Source organism: Lepisma saccharinum, chromosome 14 (assembly GCF_977018435.1).
Source record: "Lepisma saccharinum chromosome 14, izLepSacc3.1, whole genome shotgun sequence".
Taxonomy (NCBI): domain Eukaryota; kingdom Metazoa; phylum Arthropoda; class Insecta; order Zygentoma; family Lepismatidae; genus Lepisma; species Lepisma saccharinum.
Window position 1 is genome coordinate 61,432,741 of NC_139242.1, and position 18,994 is coordinate 61,451,734.

The window sequence follows — 18,994 nt, forward strand, 5'->3', positions numbered from 1 at the left end:
GGGTATGGTGGCATGCATGCCTGATATGTAGGCCCTTTCCCATCGCCTGCGGGTGGAGGTGTCAGTGTGCTGGATAATAGATGTATTATGGCTCCATGGAAACAGTTGTTGAAGGTGGTGTTGTGGCTGTTGGTGTGGGTGGCGACAGTGAAGTCAGAGTTTTGGGTGGAAGCTCTGTGGTTATTGATGCGGAGGTTCAAGGGGTTAGAGGTTTCACCCAGGTAGAAGTAACCACAGATTTGACAGATGAGGGTGTAGATGAGGTTCGAGGAGTGGCAGGTGCCCTTTGGGTGAAGGGTGAATTCACCAGCAGTGGTAGGGATCTGAGGGGGGGGGGAGGTGATGAGTATGGGGCAGGTCTTGCATCTGGGTTTGTTGCACCTGTGGGCTTGAGGGGGCATCGGTAAAATGGTAATACACAGTAAAATGTACCACTGCCAGTAAACAATATTGTACTGATCTTATTTAGCATTTAAAATTTTTCATAACCAATAGAATGCATTGAAATTCACTTTACAAAAGAACTAGGGTGCATGAACCAATAATACCCTCTCATACATTGAAAGAAGAAAAAAATCACAATTTTGAACTAAATTACAAGTAATTTATAGAAATATTGGCAATTTTGCCAATACACTAGTCGAAAATGGACCTACAGTTTAGAAAATGGGATCCGAACCACTGTACATTGTGCCTCCATCTGGGATCAGATCTGGAACCCTTTGATTACAAGACAACAGCATTACCACTACATTACCACTACTCCATCAGGGAGGCTACAACTATTTTAGAGTACAGAAATTACCCCAGAGTACATTATTTGTGATAATCTCTAAATTGGGAATTTCTCATTATCATAATACATTCTGGTATTAATGTTCACTCAATAGGCTCAAAGCATTATGCGTTTAATTCCCAGGTGATTTATATTTCAGTAGTTTTGGAACCTATTTTAAACTGTAGGTCCAATCATATTCAGCTTCTGTGTGTGTATGAGTACAGTAGACTATATTAGACAAACTTTACCAATGTTTATTTTATTTTTAATTTCAGGGAGGACTAGTCTTTGTATGTGGCTCAAGGGATGGCCTAATGACAGTTACAGGTCGGAAACACAATGCAGATGATATTATCGCCACTGTTCTGGCTGTGGAACCCATGAAGTTCATTTACCGAGGTCGTATAGCTGTGTTCAGTATTAGGGTTCTCAGGGACGAAAGAATATGTGTCATAGCAGAACAGAGGCCAGACTGCAGTGAAGAAGAGGTGAGTAGTTTAGCTTTGAGACACAAAAAAACGCATTTAAGATGTTTGAGAATACTTTGCAACACAATATCACTGTAGAATTTGCAGACTGTGAATCCAAAATACTAGAGAAGTTAGACTAATGATGGTTAAAGAACAGCTGTGTGTATATTTAAGTAGATCTTCACTTGTTCTCATGGATTCATTCAGGAACCTGAAATCCACCAAAGGTTCCAAGTTCACATCTTTTGCGAGTGTCCGTGTTGTTTCTTGTAACCATGTTTCATCTTTGTTATTGTAATTTATCAAATATGATGGAAATGCAATGTAAAATAAAACAGTGTTGTCTTGTGGGGAATAAATTAGCTTCTTTTCTTACATAGGTATATATAAAATTGTTGTATGTCACTTGTCATTATTATCCTCAGTCACAATTTTTTTAGTGGTTGTTAGTATTAGCTGTTTTGGGGTGGGAAGTCGCTTAATTTTAGTCAGTGAGGGATTGTTCCTCCACTTCCCCTTAATCCACCCATGCATAGAGATATTCTGGATTATGCCCTATTGCTCAAGTTTCAATTGAAAGCAGAACTCTATTTCAGTTAAAAACAATGAAGACCAAATTACAACCAATACCTTTGTTTTGTTGGTAATTACAAATTTTGAGAATGACCTCAATTCTCCTTCAGAGATGGGAGATTAAGTTCAAGATATGGTAGAAAGGTTACAATGTGGTTCACTGCATCTTGTATTTAATTTCCCTTTCCTGAAGGACAGAGATTGATAAAAAAATGAATATTATCAACAAAACAAAGGTACACGTTGGTACTTTCTCTTGATTTTTATTATATTGACAACACATGGCATGAAAAAGCATTTATGTGTAGTGCACATGTTATCTAAAAAAAATGTTTAGCAAGTCAGTCACGTAACTGATGCCTTGATTTCAGTCTTTGGATCTGCTATGTATAAGTACAGGCATGCATATTTCGTTTTTGACAAAAACACGAATTATGAAATAACACATTGTAATGTTAATTTTTCATGTTTCAGAAAGGTGTGAAATACATTTTCCTACCCTGCTTTGTCACAAAATCATGTGAAATGAACCGCAAAATGTTAAGTAGACTCTTAAAAACGAAATAATGTATTTATTTACCGATGTGACACTTTCTGAAGTTTGAATTATCCTGCAAGTTATGAAATTCACGGAAAATGAACCGCAAAATGCCAAGTAGACTCTTAAAAACGAAATAATGTATTTATTTACCGATGTGACACTTTCTGAAGTTTGAATTATCCTGCAAGTTATGCAATTCACGGAAAATTCATTGCTTTTGCTGTAAATATTTGAGAACCAAAAATGGACCCTTTATACAGGAATAAACTTAATACAGGGTGGCTACTCACCGGAAATTCTTTGAATTCCTGGAAATTATGCGTGAATTATTGGCTCTGGGAATTATGCATGAATTCTGCTTGAATTTTTCTCCGTAGACGTGAAAAACTGTAACTTTTATTAATCCAAATCCCCTTCAATTTATACATATTTTTAAATGCATCGAGGCAAGTTTTTCACATTTTAACTTTTATTCGTATCGAGGAAGGAAAATAAAAATTCTCTCAGTCCGTTTGCTTTGTTAGTGTCCTTTGCAGGGCAATCTATCAGACAGATGGAAAATTATTGCAAAGATATCTTGAAGTTGATTCGGTAAATTTGAGTTTGAAATTCTTATACAATTAACAATTTTTCGTAGATGACTATATCCCGTGACATTTTTGACTTGTGTTTGTAGATGTATTTCTAGTCTGAGTATGAGAAATGACAAATGTAAACTGGCAGCTTAAATTAAATATATATTTAATATTAATTAATTGAACGAGATATACGTATATATATATATATCTTTCTTTCTTCTTCTACCTTGAAAATGCGACTCAGATCGCGAAATATAGAATTATTTCTCTTCATGTGGTAAGTGTTTACTGTCTCGTTCATCATTTGTATTTATCCACCCTTCTGGCACCTTTTCTGATCCTCTCTCTCTCTCTCTCTCTGTGTGTGTGTGTGTGTGTGTGTGTGTGTGTGTGTGTGTGTGTGTGTGTGTGTGTGTGTGTGTGTGTGTGTGTGTGTGTGTACACGAGGTGCATCCAGAAAGTAAGTTTCCCTATTTTTTTCCCGTGAAAGTAAACATAATGAGCCGTGTAAATCGCGCATGCGCAGCAGAGCTAAGACGTATCAATCATATGCCAGGCGGACAGATCCCGCCCGGCGCCAGTAGTGAGGCAGCAGTGGTCCGAAGTGGAAGCTCGTATTCCTTCTCCCGCCGCATGCCAGTAGCGAGGCAGCAGTGGTTCGAAATGGAAGCTCGTATTCCTTCTCCCGCTGCATGCGAGGTTCGGTCGGTGATAAAGTTCCTGAATGCACAAAGCATTGCGCCAATTGACATTCGTCAATTGTGTGAGGTCTATGGGCCGAACATTATGAATAAGCAGATGGTGCATCGCTGGTGTCGGCAGTTTTCGGAAGGTCGTCAAAGTGTCCATGATGAAGAGCGCAGTGGGAGTCCGTCCCTCATCACTGATGATCTGGTTGAGCTGGTGCGGCAGCGCATCGTAGAGAACCGTCGCTTCACGATTACAGAGTTGAGTAGCCTTTTTCCGCAGATATCGCGATCCGTGTTGCATGAGATTGTCACACAGCGCCTGCTGTTCAAAAAATTGTGTGCCAGGTGGGTGCCGAAAAACCTGACACCCGAACACAAAATGAAACGTTCAGGAGCAGCACTGACATTCCTGCAACGGTACCATGATGACGGCGATGATTTCCTCGACAGGATCGTCACGGGCGATGAGACGTGGATTTCGCACTTCACCCCGGAAATCAAGCAGCAGTCAATGCATTGGCGGCATAGTGGATCTCCAGTCAAGAAGAAATTCAAACAGACGCTGTCGGTACAGAAAGTGATGTGCACCATGTTTTGGGACAGGAAGGGCATTTTGCTTATTGACTTCCTCCCCATAGGTGAAACGGTGAACGCTGACCATTACTGTGAAACACTAAGGAAATTGCGACGTGCCATTCAAAACAAGAGGCGTGGCGTGCTTACTGCAGGTGTTGTGCTCCTCCATGACAATGCTCGTCCACATACGGCTCGGTGCACAGCAGCTGTTTTGACGGAATTTGGCTGGGAGTTGTTTGATCATCCACCTCACAGTCCTGATCTGGCTCCCAGCGATTTTCACGTTTTCTTGCACCTCAAGAAATTCCTGTCCTCCGGTGAGCGTTTTGGCAACGACGAAGAGCTGAAGACGTCTGTCACATGCTGGTTCCATTCACAGGCGGCAGAGTTCTACGACAGTGGGATCCAAAAGTTGATACCACGATACGACAAGTGTCTCAATTCTGGTGGTTGCTATGTTGAAAAATAGCTGAACCTTTGCTGTACCTTTTGCCAATAAATGGTTTCCTGAAACTGTGTTGGTTTTTTTTTTAAAAAAAATAGGGAAACTTACTTTCTGGATGCACCTCGTATATATACCGCGTGAGGCACCTAAAAGTACCACCTGAAATAGCGAAGAAACCAGAAACAGTAGCGATGTGAGGTTTGCGGGAAACAATAATATCAAATGGGGCTCGTAAATCAGAGGTATGGGGTGGATCGAAAAATATCGACAAATGGGGCATCTGGAGCAAAGTCATATTTTTTTAAATGGAACGATATACAATAACATGCATAATATAAAAGAGCACACGCAGAGAAACACAACGCCGTTGGTCTCATGCATCTACTGCACATAGGAACGAAGATATGGCCATGTGAAAATATGTAAACAAAGTAACAAGTGGCCCACTTGACCGTCAGTACCACGGCATGTACAAGTATGAGATGTCGGAAGCCATTGGACAAGATGAAGACAGAACGTGTTAAAGGAAGAAAAATACAGTAGACATCGTCAGCACCATGTATTTGACAGTGTTACAGCATAATGAAGATGACCATGACAGTATGTCGAAGAACCACTGCGTAAGAAGCGAAAACCTGTCAAAGTGTGTGTTCGAAGTGGTGGCCGTCAGCTGCGATACAGGCAACGAGGCGCCCACGCAACGATCGTTGCACAGAATGTAGCATCTCGTAGGGAATGTCCCTACAGGCCGCAGTAATGCGGTGTTGCATATCCTCTGGAGTTGTTGGCACATCCCGGTAGACAATGTCCTTCAGCTTTCCCCACAGGAAAAAGTCTAACGGTGTCAAATGTGGGGAACGAGCCGGCCATTTGACAGGCCCTCCATGTCCAATCCAACGATTTGGAAATGTATTTTCCACACATGCTGTAGCACGTCTTGCACTGTGAGCTGGGCACCTGTCATGTTGGTACCACATTTCCCTCCTTGTCTGAAGTGGTATGTCCTCCAATAGTACAGGCAGTTCATGTTGTAAAAACTGTATGTATCGGGTCAGCATTCAGTGTCCCTTGTATAAAAAAAGGGCCAATGAGATGTTCACCCACTATACCACACCACACGTTCACACTCCATGGGCGCTGGCGTTCCACTTGGCGAAGCCAATGTGGATTTGTCACCGACCAATAGTGCATGTTCCTTAGGTTGACATTTCCATGATTGGTAAAAGTTGCCTCGTCAGTGAAGAGGATACGTGACAAATCGGGTGTGTCGTGTCGTAACATCCATGTGCAAAACTGAACACGGTCCACAAAATCATTCCCGTGAAGTTCCTGATGGAGGGAGATATGATATGGGTGAAACTTGTGTGTGTGCAGAATGCGCAATACACTTCGCTGACTCATCCCAGCATCCCTGGCAATTTCACGGGAGCTAACGTGCGGATTCACAGCAACAGCGGCGAGAACATTTGTTGCACCTGCCTCACCTGTAGTTGGCTTGTTCCGCACACGTGCTCGTGGTGTTACACTTCCGGTGTCTCTTAATTTAATAAATAACTTACCAAACAGACGTCGAGATGGCTGTCGTCTGTCCGGATATCTCTCTGCGTACACACGGTAGGCTTCTGAGGCATTCTTTCGGCATTCCCCATAAATCAGGATCATGTCCGCTTTTTCTATGTTTGTGAACACCATAATCTTCGCTCTTACCACTACGACTGCTTGCTATGAACTAACACGATCTCGTGGACCTGCTATCAAAACTTGCTCTGCGTAAAGGCAGTTCTGTCAGGCACCTGAGAAGTCTTACATGCCGTGGTACTGACGGTCAAGTGGGCCACTTGTTACTTTGTTTACATATTTTCACATGGCCATATCTTCGTTCCTATGTGCAGTAGATGCATGAGACCAACGGCGTTGTGTTTCTCTGCGTGTGCTCTTTTATATTATGCATGTTATTGTATATCGTTCCATTTAAAAAAATATGACTTTGCTCCAGATGCCCCATTTGTCGATATTTTTCGACCCACCCCATACCTCCGATTTACGAGCCCCATTTGATATTATTGTTTCCCGCAAACCTCACATCGCTACTGTTTCTGGTTTCTTCGCTATTTCAGGTGGTACTTTTAGGTGCCTCACGCGGTATATATATATCGTTCAATTGAATTGAATTAGAATTTTTGGATACATTGGAGTCGCACAGTCCCTATATATTGTTAATATATTTGTTGGTATGTGTGTGGGTGAGTAATACATAAGGTTGAAATAGAGAAAACATCTGCTTATAGCCTTGAATTTTTGGAAAGTTCACCTTGAAAACCGGGAATTATACTTGAATTTTATCTTGGTCCTAGAGTGGCCACCCTGTAATACTCTGTTAACTACGTAAATGTACTATTAGAAGGGATATTTTTTTTGCATAATAAGTGCAGTTTTTAAATCAAATTTAGGATTATATTCACAATTTTCAAACCAGTCTCATTTTTACATACCACTTTTGATCTGATTTTTCACCGCTTTTGAACCCAAAATTGACTGTTTTTGTACCAAAATTTTGCTTTTTTTATTTATCAGAAATATGTGCCAGTTAAACCAGATAGTGCAATGGGTGATGAAATATAAAGTTCAGCTTCAAAGAGTGTTTATGTGTGTGTGTTCTTTGCACTTCAGAGCTTCCAGTGGATGTCCAGAGTGTTGCAAGCTGTGGATTCTATTCACCAAGTTGGCATCTACTGCCTTGCACTGGTTCCTCCAAACTACCTACCGAAAACTCCTCTCGGTGGCATCCACCTATCAGAGACCAAGAGGCGTTACCTCGAGGGCACCCTGCACCCAGCCAACGTACTGCTGTGCCCTCACACCTGCGTCACCAACTTGCCCAAGCCACGTGAGGTTCACTCAGGTGAGGGAATCAAGAGTTTATCCACTGTATTTGTCTTAGACATATTATCGAATGCAATTCTTCACCTGCAGTGAACATTATGAGAAATGAATGTATGAAATTGGGTTAAAATTAAAACTCGTCTTAAAAAAACAATGTTGGAGTGACATGACTAAAGAGTGATGATATTGTTATGACTTTAGGACATTCATCCATGCTTTTTTAATAAAAAATTAAAATTACTAGGGCCTGCCAAGTAACTTTTTATTGGGTGGTGCATGTTCATTGCATTGAGTCCCATTGCAAGTTTTACTGGCTTTTGAGATTGGAGCCTGCTAGCTTTTTACTTCCCATTTGTCCTCACGATGTTGGGGCTTCCACCAGAAATCAAACTTGGGATCACCTGCTCCAAAGGCAAGAGTGCTAACCAATTTGGCTATATGGGAACTCCTCTCCACCTCCTATCACATGATATGATCATGAATCAATACAAACGTGAATGTCTGGAACATTAAACTTGAATTTGTCATGGACATGTATCACATTGCCCTGATCTGGTATTTAAGGGTTAAAATAAATCGTCTTGACACAAAGTGTAGGTAAAAAACTTAAACCTATTTTTCAATCATTTTGTAAGCAAGTTTAAGAATATTTTAAAGCAGAAGTGTGATAGATTGATATTTCACATTTGTAATGTAATTATTTTAACATACCGTATAACTATTCTGAACATTTCTGTAATAGCAGGAAATGTTGGCATCAGGATCAGATTGCATTGTATATGCTCAGCCCTAGTAAATATTATTCTCGTCATATGTTAGGATTAATTTAGTGATATGAAGGTGAAGAATAATGCAGTAACAATTACAGTCAATTAGTTAAGATATGTTCACGATAGATTCTGACATTGCTAAGGTGTGTCCAGAAAGTAAGGAGCAGATGGGTGTAGAGAAATGTGGAAAGAAGTTTGTTGGATACAGTCAAGGTCTGTTGACTTGTTTGCCGCCTGCTTTGGAAGGTCTGTTCATAACAACCCTTTTGAGCAAGCCGAGGTGGTTGTAAAACTGTGATGTCATAGGGATGACAGATTGCTGGGGAAAGTTTGGTATCCGCTAGTTTTAGCAAGGGAAACTTGTTTCTCTGTTCTTTCTTTGCGATTGTATTCGTGTATTTCCAGCTTTTTTTTTTTACTACTACTACTACTACTACCGGCACCCAGCCAGCATTGTATTGTATAAAGTAGGTACCTGAGGAAACTGGGGGATAAAGGCGACCAGGGGCATGGTGCTGATCACCTGCCCCCCACCTTCGGCCGTGATCAAGATAGTGTGGACTCCTAACTCCACATCCCCTATACGCCTTCATGGTGTTGTGTAAGGCACATGGGAGCACTTTACTTTTACTTACAGAGTATATGATCGTGAAATGAGGAAGGCGATACTTAAAGTACAGCACATTGAGAGATTTTTTAATAAATCTGACCTGAAAAATGGATAGTAAAATTTCCGAATAGAGATTTTAAATTTTTCTGAACTGGATATTTTTTGACCATCCTTAGTGTGAAGGCAAGATTGCTATGAAAAATGTTCTGAGTAAGTGTGTCTGTCAGATCGAGAACAAAAATCTTGATTAGTCATTATCATTCGTCTGTTCAATACAAAACAAAAAAAATCGTAAAAACAAAGCAACAGAAAGTACTTCGTGTTTTGTCAAGGAAGAACATTATTTTTTTCCGAATTCTATATTTGAACCGCAGGATCCAAAAATTAAAAGGCCAAATACCATCAAGCAAAAACAATGGATCCAGTGCTTCTCTTTTTCCAATTCTTTCCAGCACTAACCGTGGGTAAATTTGTGATTTTGCTTTCTTATAATTTTTTCTATGCACCATCACATTCATGTATTCTGTGTAAGTTGTGTTGCGATGCTCTTCAATATGTGTTTCTTCTCTTAAAAACAAGAGTGTTGAATGCTTTACACAGTGTTGGAAATAGCAGACACTTGGAGAAGTCACATCCTGATGACATCACGGAGACCCTGCCGGGGCTGTAAACATGGGGCTGGAAAAAGGCAAGTTATGACCAGACCTTCAAGAGCGAGGGATACTAGCGGTCTACGGACCTTGGATACAGTTATACACTCAGGGTTGCCACACACTTAGAAAACTGGCAAGCTCAGGGAATTTGAGAAATGACATGTTAAGGGAAAATCTGACTTGTTTTTTAGAGGCCTTTGTTAATTCTTTGAAGATATAAGCCTTGAAAGAAATGTTTATTTTGCCTTACAGATTGATATTGTGTCCATTGTAAACATATGTTTGTAAAAAGTTGAAATATTCAGATGTCCTATGTCTGATGGGCATGAAATTTTGTTTTGTGCACTGTAATAGGGTTTGAAAAAATGTTTTAACTTTTAGAAAACTTGTAGTCCTTGTCCACAGTTATATGCACAGAAATTTCATTTTAATTTATTCACAAATTTGTTTTGTTATTGGTATCGGAAAGTAGTGATAAATGAGGGGAAATGCAGGCAGCAGTTGTAAAAGAGATCTCAAATAGGATTTTACTGTGAATTGAGTACTCGGGGAAAAAATTGAGCATTCTAGAAAAAACTGCTAAAATACATGCAGAATTTATGTGGGAACCTGACTATGTTGCTTTCCTTCGTTCATTACACCTTCATGATAAACATCAACACTCTGCCTGTAAATTTTCACATCATTCACATAGTTTTGCATTGAAAAGTTGTATCATCAACCACACTTCACATGCAGTGGGGTTGTCAGTTTTCATCTTCGTCGTAAGGAAAACCAGGAAGACAAATAACAGCATTGTCTGTCCAGGCACTGTGTGCTGTCAGTTCTTGCTTACTGGACATGCAAAAATTAGCATTTTAAAGCCATTTTTATGTGTCTAAATTCTTTTCCATGTTTGCTTTAATTGCATATTATTACAATATTATTAATAAGGATGCATTTGGAATGAAGGAAAAAGAAATTAAATTGTAGTTCTTTTTTTGTATGTAAGAGACAGGATATGAGATGTTTTAGAATGTTTCTCCTATATAGATGTTTGTAATGATTGTGTTTTCCTGTCATTTCAGATTACCTTAGATAATGGAAGCTTTGCCTTATGGGTGAAGGGTTTGAATTGGGCTCTGTAGACAAAACATTGCAACACCAATTCTTCCTAGAGAAAATTTAAACTTCTGCCTGCACTAGTAGACACAGTTGATAGTGTGACAACTTTAATATTCAGTTTCCTTCCATTATGGATTGAGAACTCAATGCATCATATCTTCAACATGTATCTTCCTTTATGTTTCTTTCTTACCACCCCGTCTGCTTGGAATATATTTTTCAAGCCTATTCAGGTGCATCTGTCATGTTTTATCCAAGAGGTTTCACCCTGTGGAAACTTGATCTTCTGTTTACAATTTTGGTAGTCTTCTATGTATATTTTTGGGGCAGTACTGTCTTCTAATTCTCACTTCTTAGCTGCCCTTGTTACTCATTTCTTACTCATTTTTCCAAGTTTTTGAATAACTTAGCAATCGATGTTACCAACTTAATAAAACCACAAGAGGGGGTGGCAAAATCAGTTGCAAAGTACTTTTTTGAAAAGTGCATGTGTGTGCAACTTGGTGAGATTTAATTATTGCTTTTGAAGCATCTTCTGAAACAGTTTCTATATATATGCTTGCAGTTTCTAGCAGTATTTATAGTAAGAGCTCCTCTAAATTAAGTGAAGCAGTTTGTCAGACAGAGGTTGCAATTTTGCAAGCATAAATACAATCATACTGAGTTGTGAGGAAGGGTTAGTGGTGAGTTAGTGCATGAAAGAATAGGATTACAAATATGACAAATCTTCATTAATGCTGTGTTATGCATTACTGTTCTCTACAACATCAAGAACATCTAGTTCTCGATTCAGTTTCATCTAAGTACACACCTGAAACATTGCATACTGAAAACAGTGTAAATTTCCAATAATTTTAAATTGATTATTTCACTGCACAGTGAGTCAAATTTTCAGCTCGGAGAGAATTTAAGTTTTTGAGGTTCATATTGAAAACAAGTATACTAGGCACACACTGCTTGTTACCTTAATCTTTCTGTTCTGTTGGTGACATACATACTTACCTGCATTCTTTCATTCGACCATCTCTTATTTTCCCTTTTGGGCATTTCCTGTTCTGACCTCCCAAAGCATGATCCGGGATCCATGTCAGGATTAAAGCTTGAGTTATGTAAGGAAATATGAAGTTGCAGGAAAATTCACAAGTGTCATCTTTTCATTGAGCATCTCAATGTTTGTTGTACGACTGTTTGGAGATCCGGTTCCTCTCTTATACGCATCTTACGAAAACAAACATTGTGATGGTCAGGATGTGCTCCTCACCGCATAGAATAGACCAGTGAATGCCATTCGATCACGATATGGCACTGTGCTTGGTGTTGTGATAGTTGTCACCCTGCAACTGCTGTTTTGTAATGTGTGTGTGTGTTTTTCCCATTATATGTTTTGTATTTTTTACCCCTTAAGGGTAGGAAGAAGGTGTGTGGCATTACAAGTAAAAAAAAACAAAAAACATACTAGTAACACTTGCATAACCAAAGGAACAATTTTGAAATTAAATGGTTTATCAATTGTCAAAATAAATTACAAGTTAATAAAAAACCAAGGTAGATATCATGTCTCTGCTCATTGAACCACTTCGTGGCAACTGCCTGGATGTCATCGTCGAACGAGAACCGTGTTCCAGACAAGTGCGCTTTCAGCTGAGGAAAAAGAAAAATGTCACTGGGGGCCAAGTCCAGGCTGTATGGAGGGTGGTTCCACACTTCCCACCTGAAACGTTGCAGCAACTGTTGTCTGTTGTTGCCGAACTTGGAAATCCACTGTGTGCACCATGGCAGCTTGCCACATCCTCCCTTTCCAAGTCAAATGACCTACACCATTTTGCAACATGTTGTCTACTGATAACACTCACCATACACTTCCATGAGTTGAATGAATATCCGCTGCTGGAACATTCCTCGCCCACAAAAAACGTATGACACTTCGCACTTTCACGGCAGACCAAAGCTGTAAGCATCTTGCCGTTGCATCAGCTACTACGCCACTAACGGTAAACGTAAAGTTGTCGAAACTCGCCACGCGAGTTATATGATGCCATCTGTTGCACCTCCGGATAAACCAATTACTTACTGCCTATTTCGTACATTCACGGAATGCTTGTTGTAACTTATTTTCTGATCCATCCACGTATTATCAGTAGTGTAATATATGTATGTTGCCATGAAACTATTGAGAATATTATGCAAGTTCTGAATGAACGTTGTCATTTTTATGTGGGTTCTTTATCAGTAAAAATTTCATATTTTCATTTGTTTGTAATATTCACTCCCGTTTTGGATGAAAGTGATATATTTGGTGCAGTGGCGGCAATTGGGTTCTGAAACTAGGGGGGGGGGGGGGGGGCAAGGTCCCAAAACTGGGAGGGGCAAAGACAGTATATTTCCCTTTGTAGATGAGGTTTAGCATAGTGCGGGGGCAAATGTGGCACACCCCAGCCCCCTAATCACCACCACTGATTTGGTGTCCTGAGATTACTTCAAACTTCTTTACGAGCAATTTTTGTGCAAGACGTTTGCGATATTCCACTCCCTCCTCTGTTTATCTGTGAGAACCAAAATAAGTATTGCAAAAAGCATGGTTCATATATTTATATATAATCATCTTTGTTTGTTTTCTCTACATATATACTGGCTTGAGTAAGTGCTGAGGCTTTAAAAGTAAGTTTTCACCTTGTTATTTGTCATTGCTCCACTTCAACATTAATAGATAAAAAACCAAAAAACTCCATATCATATAAAGTGCCCACTCTTGAATCTTTCTGAACATCTATCCTGAAATGAAAGGGAATACTTTTTTGTAAATGCCCATTTTCAGGAATAGTCAATATGCTGCTCTTACAAATTGCGTAATTTCTACTAGTGCCAATGCCAACTTCCATTGAACTCTGAAAGGGGTAAAAAAAATACTGTGTTATAGTTGTATGAAATAAGTTGCTTGCTTTTCTGCTTCAACAACATTTTTTGTAATGTGGCTTCCTAGCTGCTAATTATGTTACAGACATTGGCCCAGCATCCGTCATGGTTGGGAACATCGTGCAAGGCAACAGATTGGCTTCTGCTCAGGGAAGAGATATGGGAGTCGTCGACGAAGATTCTGACTCTGCCCGAAAGGTAAGTGATGATGTGTTCTGTACAACTTATGATGTCTTGCAAATATGAATGGTTTCATCTTCATCTGTAAGGGAGGCTCTGTAAGTAGTTCAATGTACCTGCATGAATCATAAACTGCAATACCCCCTCAATCCCTTTGCTATAGTATAGTTTCTTCCATAAGCTTTATGTACATGGCTCAAACTCTTCAATTTGGACAATACCTATAGTTTTATGAATCCTTACATTGACATTGTCAAACACTTAAAACTTGCATAAAGAAGAAAGAAAGTAAGACTTGTAATTACACATAATGTGTACAATGTAAAGGCTTTTGCAATAGAAGCTAGTTAGGGGAACACATAGAACTGTGTACAATCTGTGGATGTCATTAACATGCAGTATGCTCAATTACAATTAGTCATTGAACGATAATATTGAACAAATGGTTATTGCAGCTCAGTCTCTGCAATGATGAATTGAATTTCTTCTTTGAGCTTGTCATTGTTTTTGGCATACATCTTATATTTCACATTGCCCTGAAGAAAATAATCCAACAGTGTAAAATGATTTTGGGATCAATGCCACCATTTTGTGATGAATTCTTCCCATAAACGTCAACTGCAACAAAGTCACCATTTCATTAGCTGTATAGTATCTTGCATCTTCTTTTAAAAACCACATGTTATCCATATCATTCAATGGTGGGCCAAAAAGTTGTCCATCATCATGTGGTAGCACTTGCAATTCGCTGTAAGCTGTAACAATCTTGGAACTTCAGCCAATGAACCATGGCTGTATGATCTGCAAGAACACACTAAGGCATCTTAATATCTTGCGCAAAATTTATAAAGTATTCTGCATATTGTTTTCTCTGTTGGATGTTTGTGCAGATTGGAATAATCATTGGCCAGATGTTGTTTTTACAGAACACAGATTACAATAATAAACTTTCGTGATATGCATGTATTGTGCATTGCTCCATGACTACACTTGTAATGGTCTACAGCTGACAGCCAACAAATGCCATATTGAATCAGTGTTGCCAGATGACAACCATACCTTAAAAACAACCAGTATCTCCTGTTCGAAAACCCTTTAGGTTATCAAAGATTAAAATAGCCATTTACAATACATGTACTAATTATATGCAGAAATGGTACATTGTCATGTAAAGAATGCACTTTTTAGCACAAGATATTATCCTTGACCTAATTCACGTTTCATATTCTAATAAATTCATAAAAATTCCATGAATAAAATTGTGCCCAATTGGCACACAACTTCTAACAATTTGATAATTTACTATCCCTCATCAGAAGGGAACAAGTATTGTAATGCATGTTTATACAGTAGCAACTTTGGAACCAATTTTACCATAGATGGAATGCTTTCACAAGTTATTTGTATTTCCCCCATATTTTGTTTCATGTTTCGTCCAGAACAAGAACAGAAATAAAATGTAGCATGTGTTTAACTTTTCCAGTATCAGTTTATTTCTGAGATCTTGAGGTGGAGAGCCCAGACGACAGCTGACCATGTGATCTTCACTCTTCTGAACTCCAAGGGAACGGTGGCAACTGTGCTGTCCTGCTCCCAGCTGCACAAGAAGGCTGAGAGGGTTGGTTGTTTACTGCTCGAGAAAGGGAAGATCAACACAGGAGACCACGTGGCATTAATTTACCCTCCCGGAGTGGACTTAATATGTGCTTTCTATGGATGTCTGTATGTAGGTAAGAAATTTCCCGATTATTTATTTAAACTTTTCAAATTGCATTTTTAATCAAATTAAAAATATGGTTTTTTTTTATTATTATTCAGTTCTGTTATCTGTGTCCAGGAATTTAGTAAGAGGTTCATTTTTAATCGATCAGTCATATATTTTGCAATTGTTTCATGTGTCCAACATCTTTTAGCTGCTTTTTTGGCCAAAGTGCATTCAATACTTGACTCAATCTCACTACCGAAAGATGTAGATTGAAGAAGAAAAGCAGCATTAAATAAAAGTGTCACATATTAAGATGAAGCTTACATTACAGATATATTTTTGCTGGTCATATGATAACCAAAATTTTGTTGTTGAAAACATGTGTGAAGAATGCTGGTGCTAAAGATTACATGTGAGCACATTTATGTACATAATCACAGCTAATTCATTTCCTTTTGCAGGTGCTGTTCCAGTAACTATTCGGCCACCCCATCCCCAAAATCTTCAAACTACCCTTCCTACTGTGAGAATGATTGTAGATGTTAGTAAATCTGTTCTTGTACTCTCAAATCAAAATGTGATCAAGCTCCTTAAATCTAAGGTAAGTTGTTCCTTTCTGTCTACTCCACATCGTCACATTTTCTTGTTTTTGATGCACAAGTTCTAAAGTGAAGAATATACAAAGTAACTGTATTTGACCATAAAGAACAAGAATACAGCATGTTCCGTTCAATCCTCCCACATTTCAATTGATCATTGCTAGAAGGTTATGAAACATAATAGTGGTACTAGATGAAAGAGAAACTCAAAGAATTTTATTGCATGACCTCGAAGTTCACCGTTCTCTCACTATGCAGTGCCACAATCGCATAAAGCACAATGGCGACTGCAGCAGCGTGCACAATCTGTATTCTGGTATGCAGAGACTTGGTCAATCATTACAGTGCAAACAAATTACCGGAGAGAATATGGAGGTGAAGCACCTGATTGGAAAACCATTAAGGCATGGTGTGCAAAGTTTTTGGTAACTGGAAGTGTTAATAAACAATCCGGAGGTTCTCGTCGACGTGTTTCAGAGGAAAAGGTGGAAGAAATTCGAGCAGGATTTCAGAGAAGCCCACGTAAATCACTTCGCCAAGAGTCCAAGCAGTTCAAAGTTCAAACTTCGCACACCATGTCTTAATGGTTTTCCCATCAGGTGCTTCGCCTCCATATTCTCTCCGGTAATTTCTTTGCAGTGTAATGATTGATTTGGTCTCTGCATACCAGAACAGATTGTGCATGCTGCTGTGGAGTCACCATTGTGCTTTATGCGATTATGACACTGCATAGTAAGAGAACAATGAGTTTCGAGGTCATGCAATAAAATTCTTTGTTTCTCTTTCGTCTAGTATCACTATTACATTTCATAACCTTTCAGCAATGATTAATTAAAATGAGGGAGGTTTTAACGGAACACGCTGTATAATATGCAATCATTGATTTCAGTTAACCCATTAAATGATATCAGTAACATCAGAATGTGAACTTCAAATAATTGCATAATAGTTTTTCTTGTATGTACGCATTGCTTGCATTATAGAATTATTTTCTTGTAGTTTACGGTTATTACAAGCATAAGAAAACAGTTTTTCTTTGTGACGTTTCAGGAGAACACACGCTCCTTTCATCAGACATTTATTTTCATTTTGACTAAAGATAAAGTTATAACAATGGTTAGTAATTTTTAAACAAAAAGAATCCGTTATATAATGGACGTTGTCAATGTTACATTGTTGTAATATAGCAACTTAACTGTGAAAAAAAGCAGTCTGTTGTATTTTTATTTGAGATTTTTTTAATTATGAATCCCAAATATCATCAGGTAATTCAAATTCATCATTGTTTTCACACAGTCTCTTGATGTTTTCTGTTACATTAAATTTCAAAAAAAGAAAACTCCATACTGGATCTACATTACCATTTTCATTATTTAATTTATTCCAGTGTTCTTCTGCAATGAACGAAGCTTCCCAGACATTCAACTCTGTGTTTCCCGTTAATCTTTTTAAAACCCTTCTCTTTTTAATCAAATGTTTCTCTTCGATGATATGAGTTGACAAACCTGTTCTTGGGTTTTCTTATGCTTGTAATAACCGTAAACTACAAGAAAATAAATAATTGCATGTAGGCTCGGAGGGAATCTAACTGTGATGCTGAACTATAATTCATGGAGAGTGATGATTATATGTAGGGAGCAGAAGTTGATGAAATGTCATCTTTTTTTCTGACATCTTGGACACGCTGCCCATTAAATATACACAATATTACACTTCCTCTAGAACCCAAAAAAGGTAATTGTAAATTGCATTTTTTTTTGCCAATTTTCAGGTTTTAGGTCATTTTCCCAGATTTTCAGCATTTTTCCGTCATTTTTCGCAATATTCTGTGTATTGTTTCGTCATATTTTGTCACTTCTTTCATTTTGGTAATATTCTTGAGTCTTTTTTCCACCAAGGCAGTGGCGTACGCAAGGGGGGGGTTACCGGGTTTAAACCCCCCCCTTGGGCTTTTGAAATATTATGGAAAATGCTGTAGAAAAAAAATAAAAATAGCTAATTTATCAGTCAAAGATCTGCGACAATAATAATAATAATAATAATAATAATAATAATAATTTGAATTATTATTCCCATGCAGCATGAAGAAAAACACAACATTCACAATCTAAGTGGCCGCAAAGTTCAATTTTGCAATTCTTTTTTGCCAAAAGTCGCGCAGTGACTCTCGCGAGAATTGTGAAAATTCCTTGCTTCGTCACAGTGTGCCGACCTTATTGCAAACGTTCTTCCCGGTACTGATTTCACATCCCCTTGTGAACTCTCAAGTGATGCTGAATCTACATCCACATCATTAAATAATGTTGAAGAGGTGCTTATTGAATCACCTAGAAGTGATAAATGTGTTGGAATGTCTATAAACTTACTTTTCAACGAAAACATAGACTCAGTAGAATTTAGCAACATGTATTTTCGCACTTCATCATCATCATGGGCGAGTTCCATAGGTAAAGGTAATGTAAATTCCCCCGTGCATACAGCATCGTGCCATGAAGGCACACGTAGTGGTGTGGTGGGTACCAAAGATTCTCGATCTCGAACTATTTTGCAGGTGATGTGATCAGCACCATGCTCCGGCAGCCTTCATCCCCCAGGGTTGCTCTCATATACCCATTGCTATGAGGCTGGGTGCGGAGACAAGGCTGGATAAATTCCAACCAATTCCGGGAATCGAACCCGGATATCCCACGAAGTTGTCAGACTAGACCAGCGCGGCTCCTTGAATAAGTTTTATATTTCGATTATTTCAATAAATTTAATATATTTGCTTGTTTTTATGGATTTTCTTCACACTTAAAATGTCTCACTTATCATATACAAATAACCGTTGACTAGACAATTATTTTGTAACAAAGAAACAAAAGAAATGTAATTTTGTTCTATTTCTTTCATAAATAGCAGCTGCATTAGTAGTAATTATTAGTAGT

At 38.6% G+C, this 18,994-nt stretch overlaps 1 protein-coding gene across 13 annotated transcripts in view; it reads left to right on the forward strand.

Moving 5' to 3' along the window:
* The window catches only part of DIP2 (disco-interacting protein 2), a 513,412-nt gene that overhangs the window by 468,755 nt on the left and 25,663 nt on the right, over positions 1-18,994 (forward strand). For 11 of the 13 annotated variants that reach the window (XM_083135760.1, XM_083135758.1, XM_083135762.1 and 8 more), the window contains 5 exons: positions 1,054-1,266; positions 7,321-7,552; positions 13,651-13,781; positions 15,247-15,493; positions 15,930-16,069. In XM_083135760.1, the coding sequence (XP_082991886.1) occupies positions 1,054-1,266; positions 7,321-7,552; positions 13,651-13,781; positions 15,247-15,493; positions 15,930-16,069 (963 nt within the window). The remainder of the gene's footprint in view (positions 1-1,053; positions 1,267-7,320; positions 7,553-13,650; positions 13,782-15,246; positions 15,494-15,929; positions 16,070-18,994) is intronic. The other 2 variants (XM_083135755.1, XM_083135752.1) reach the window with 1 other exon arrangement.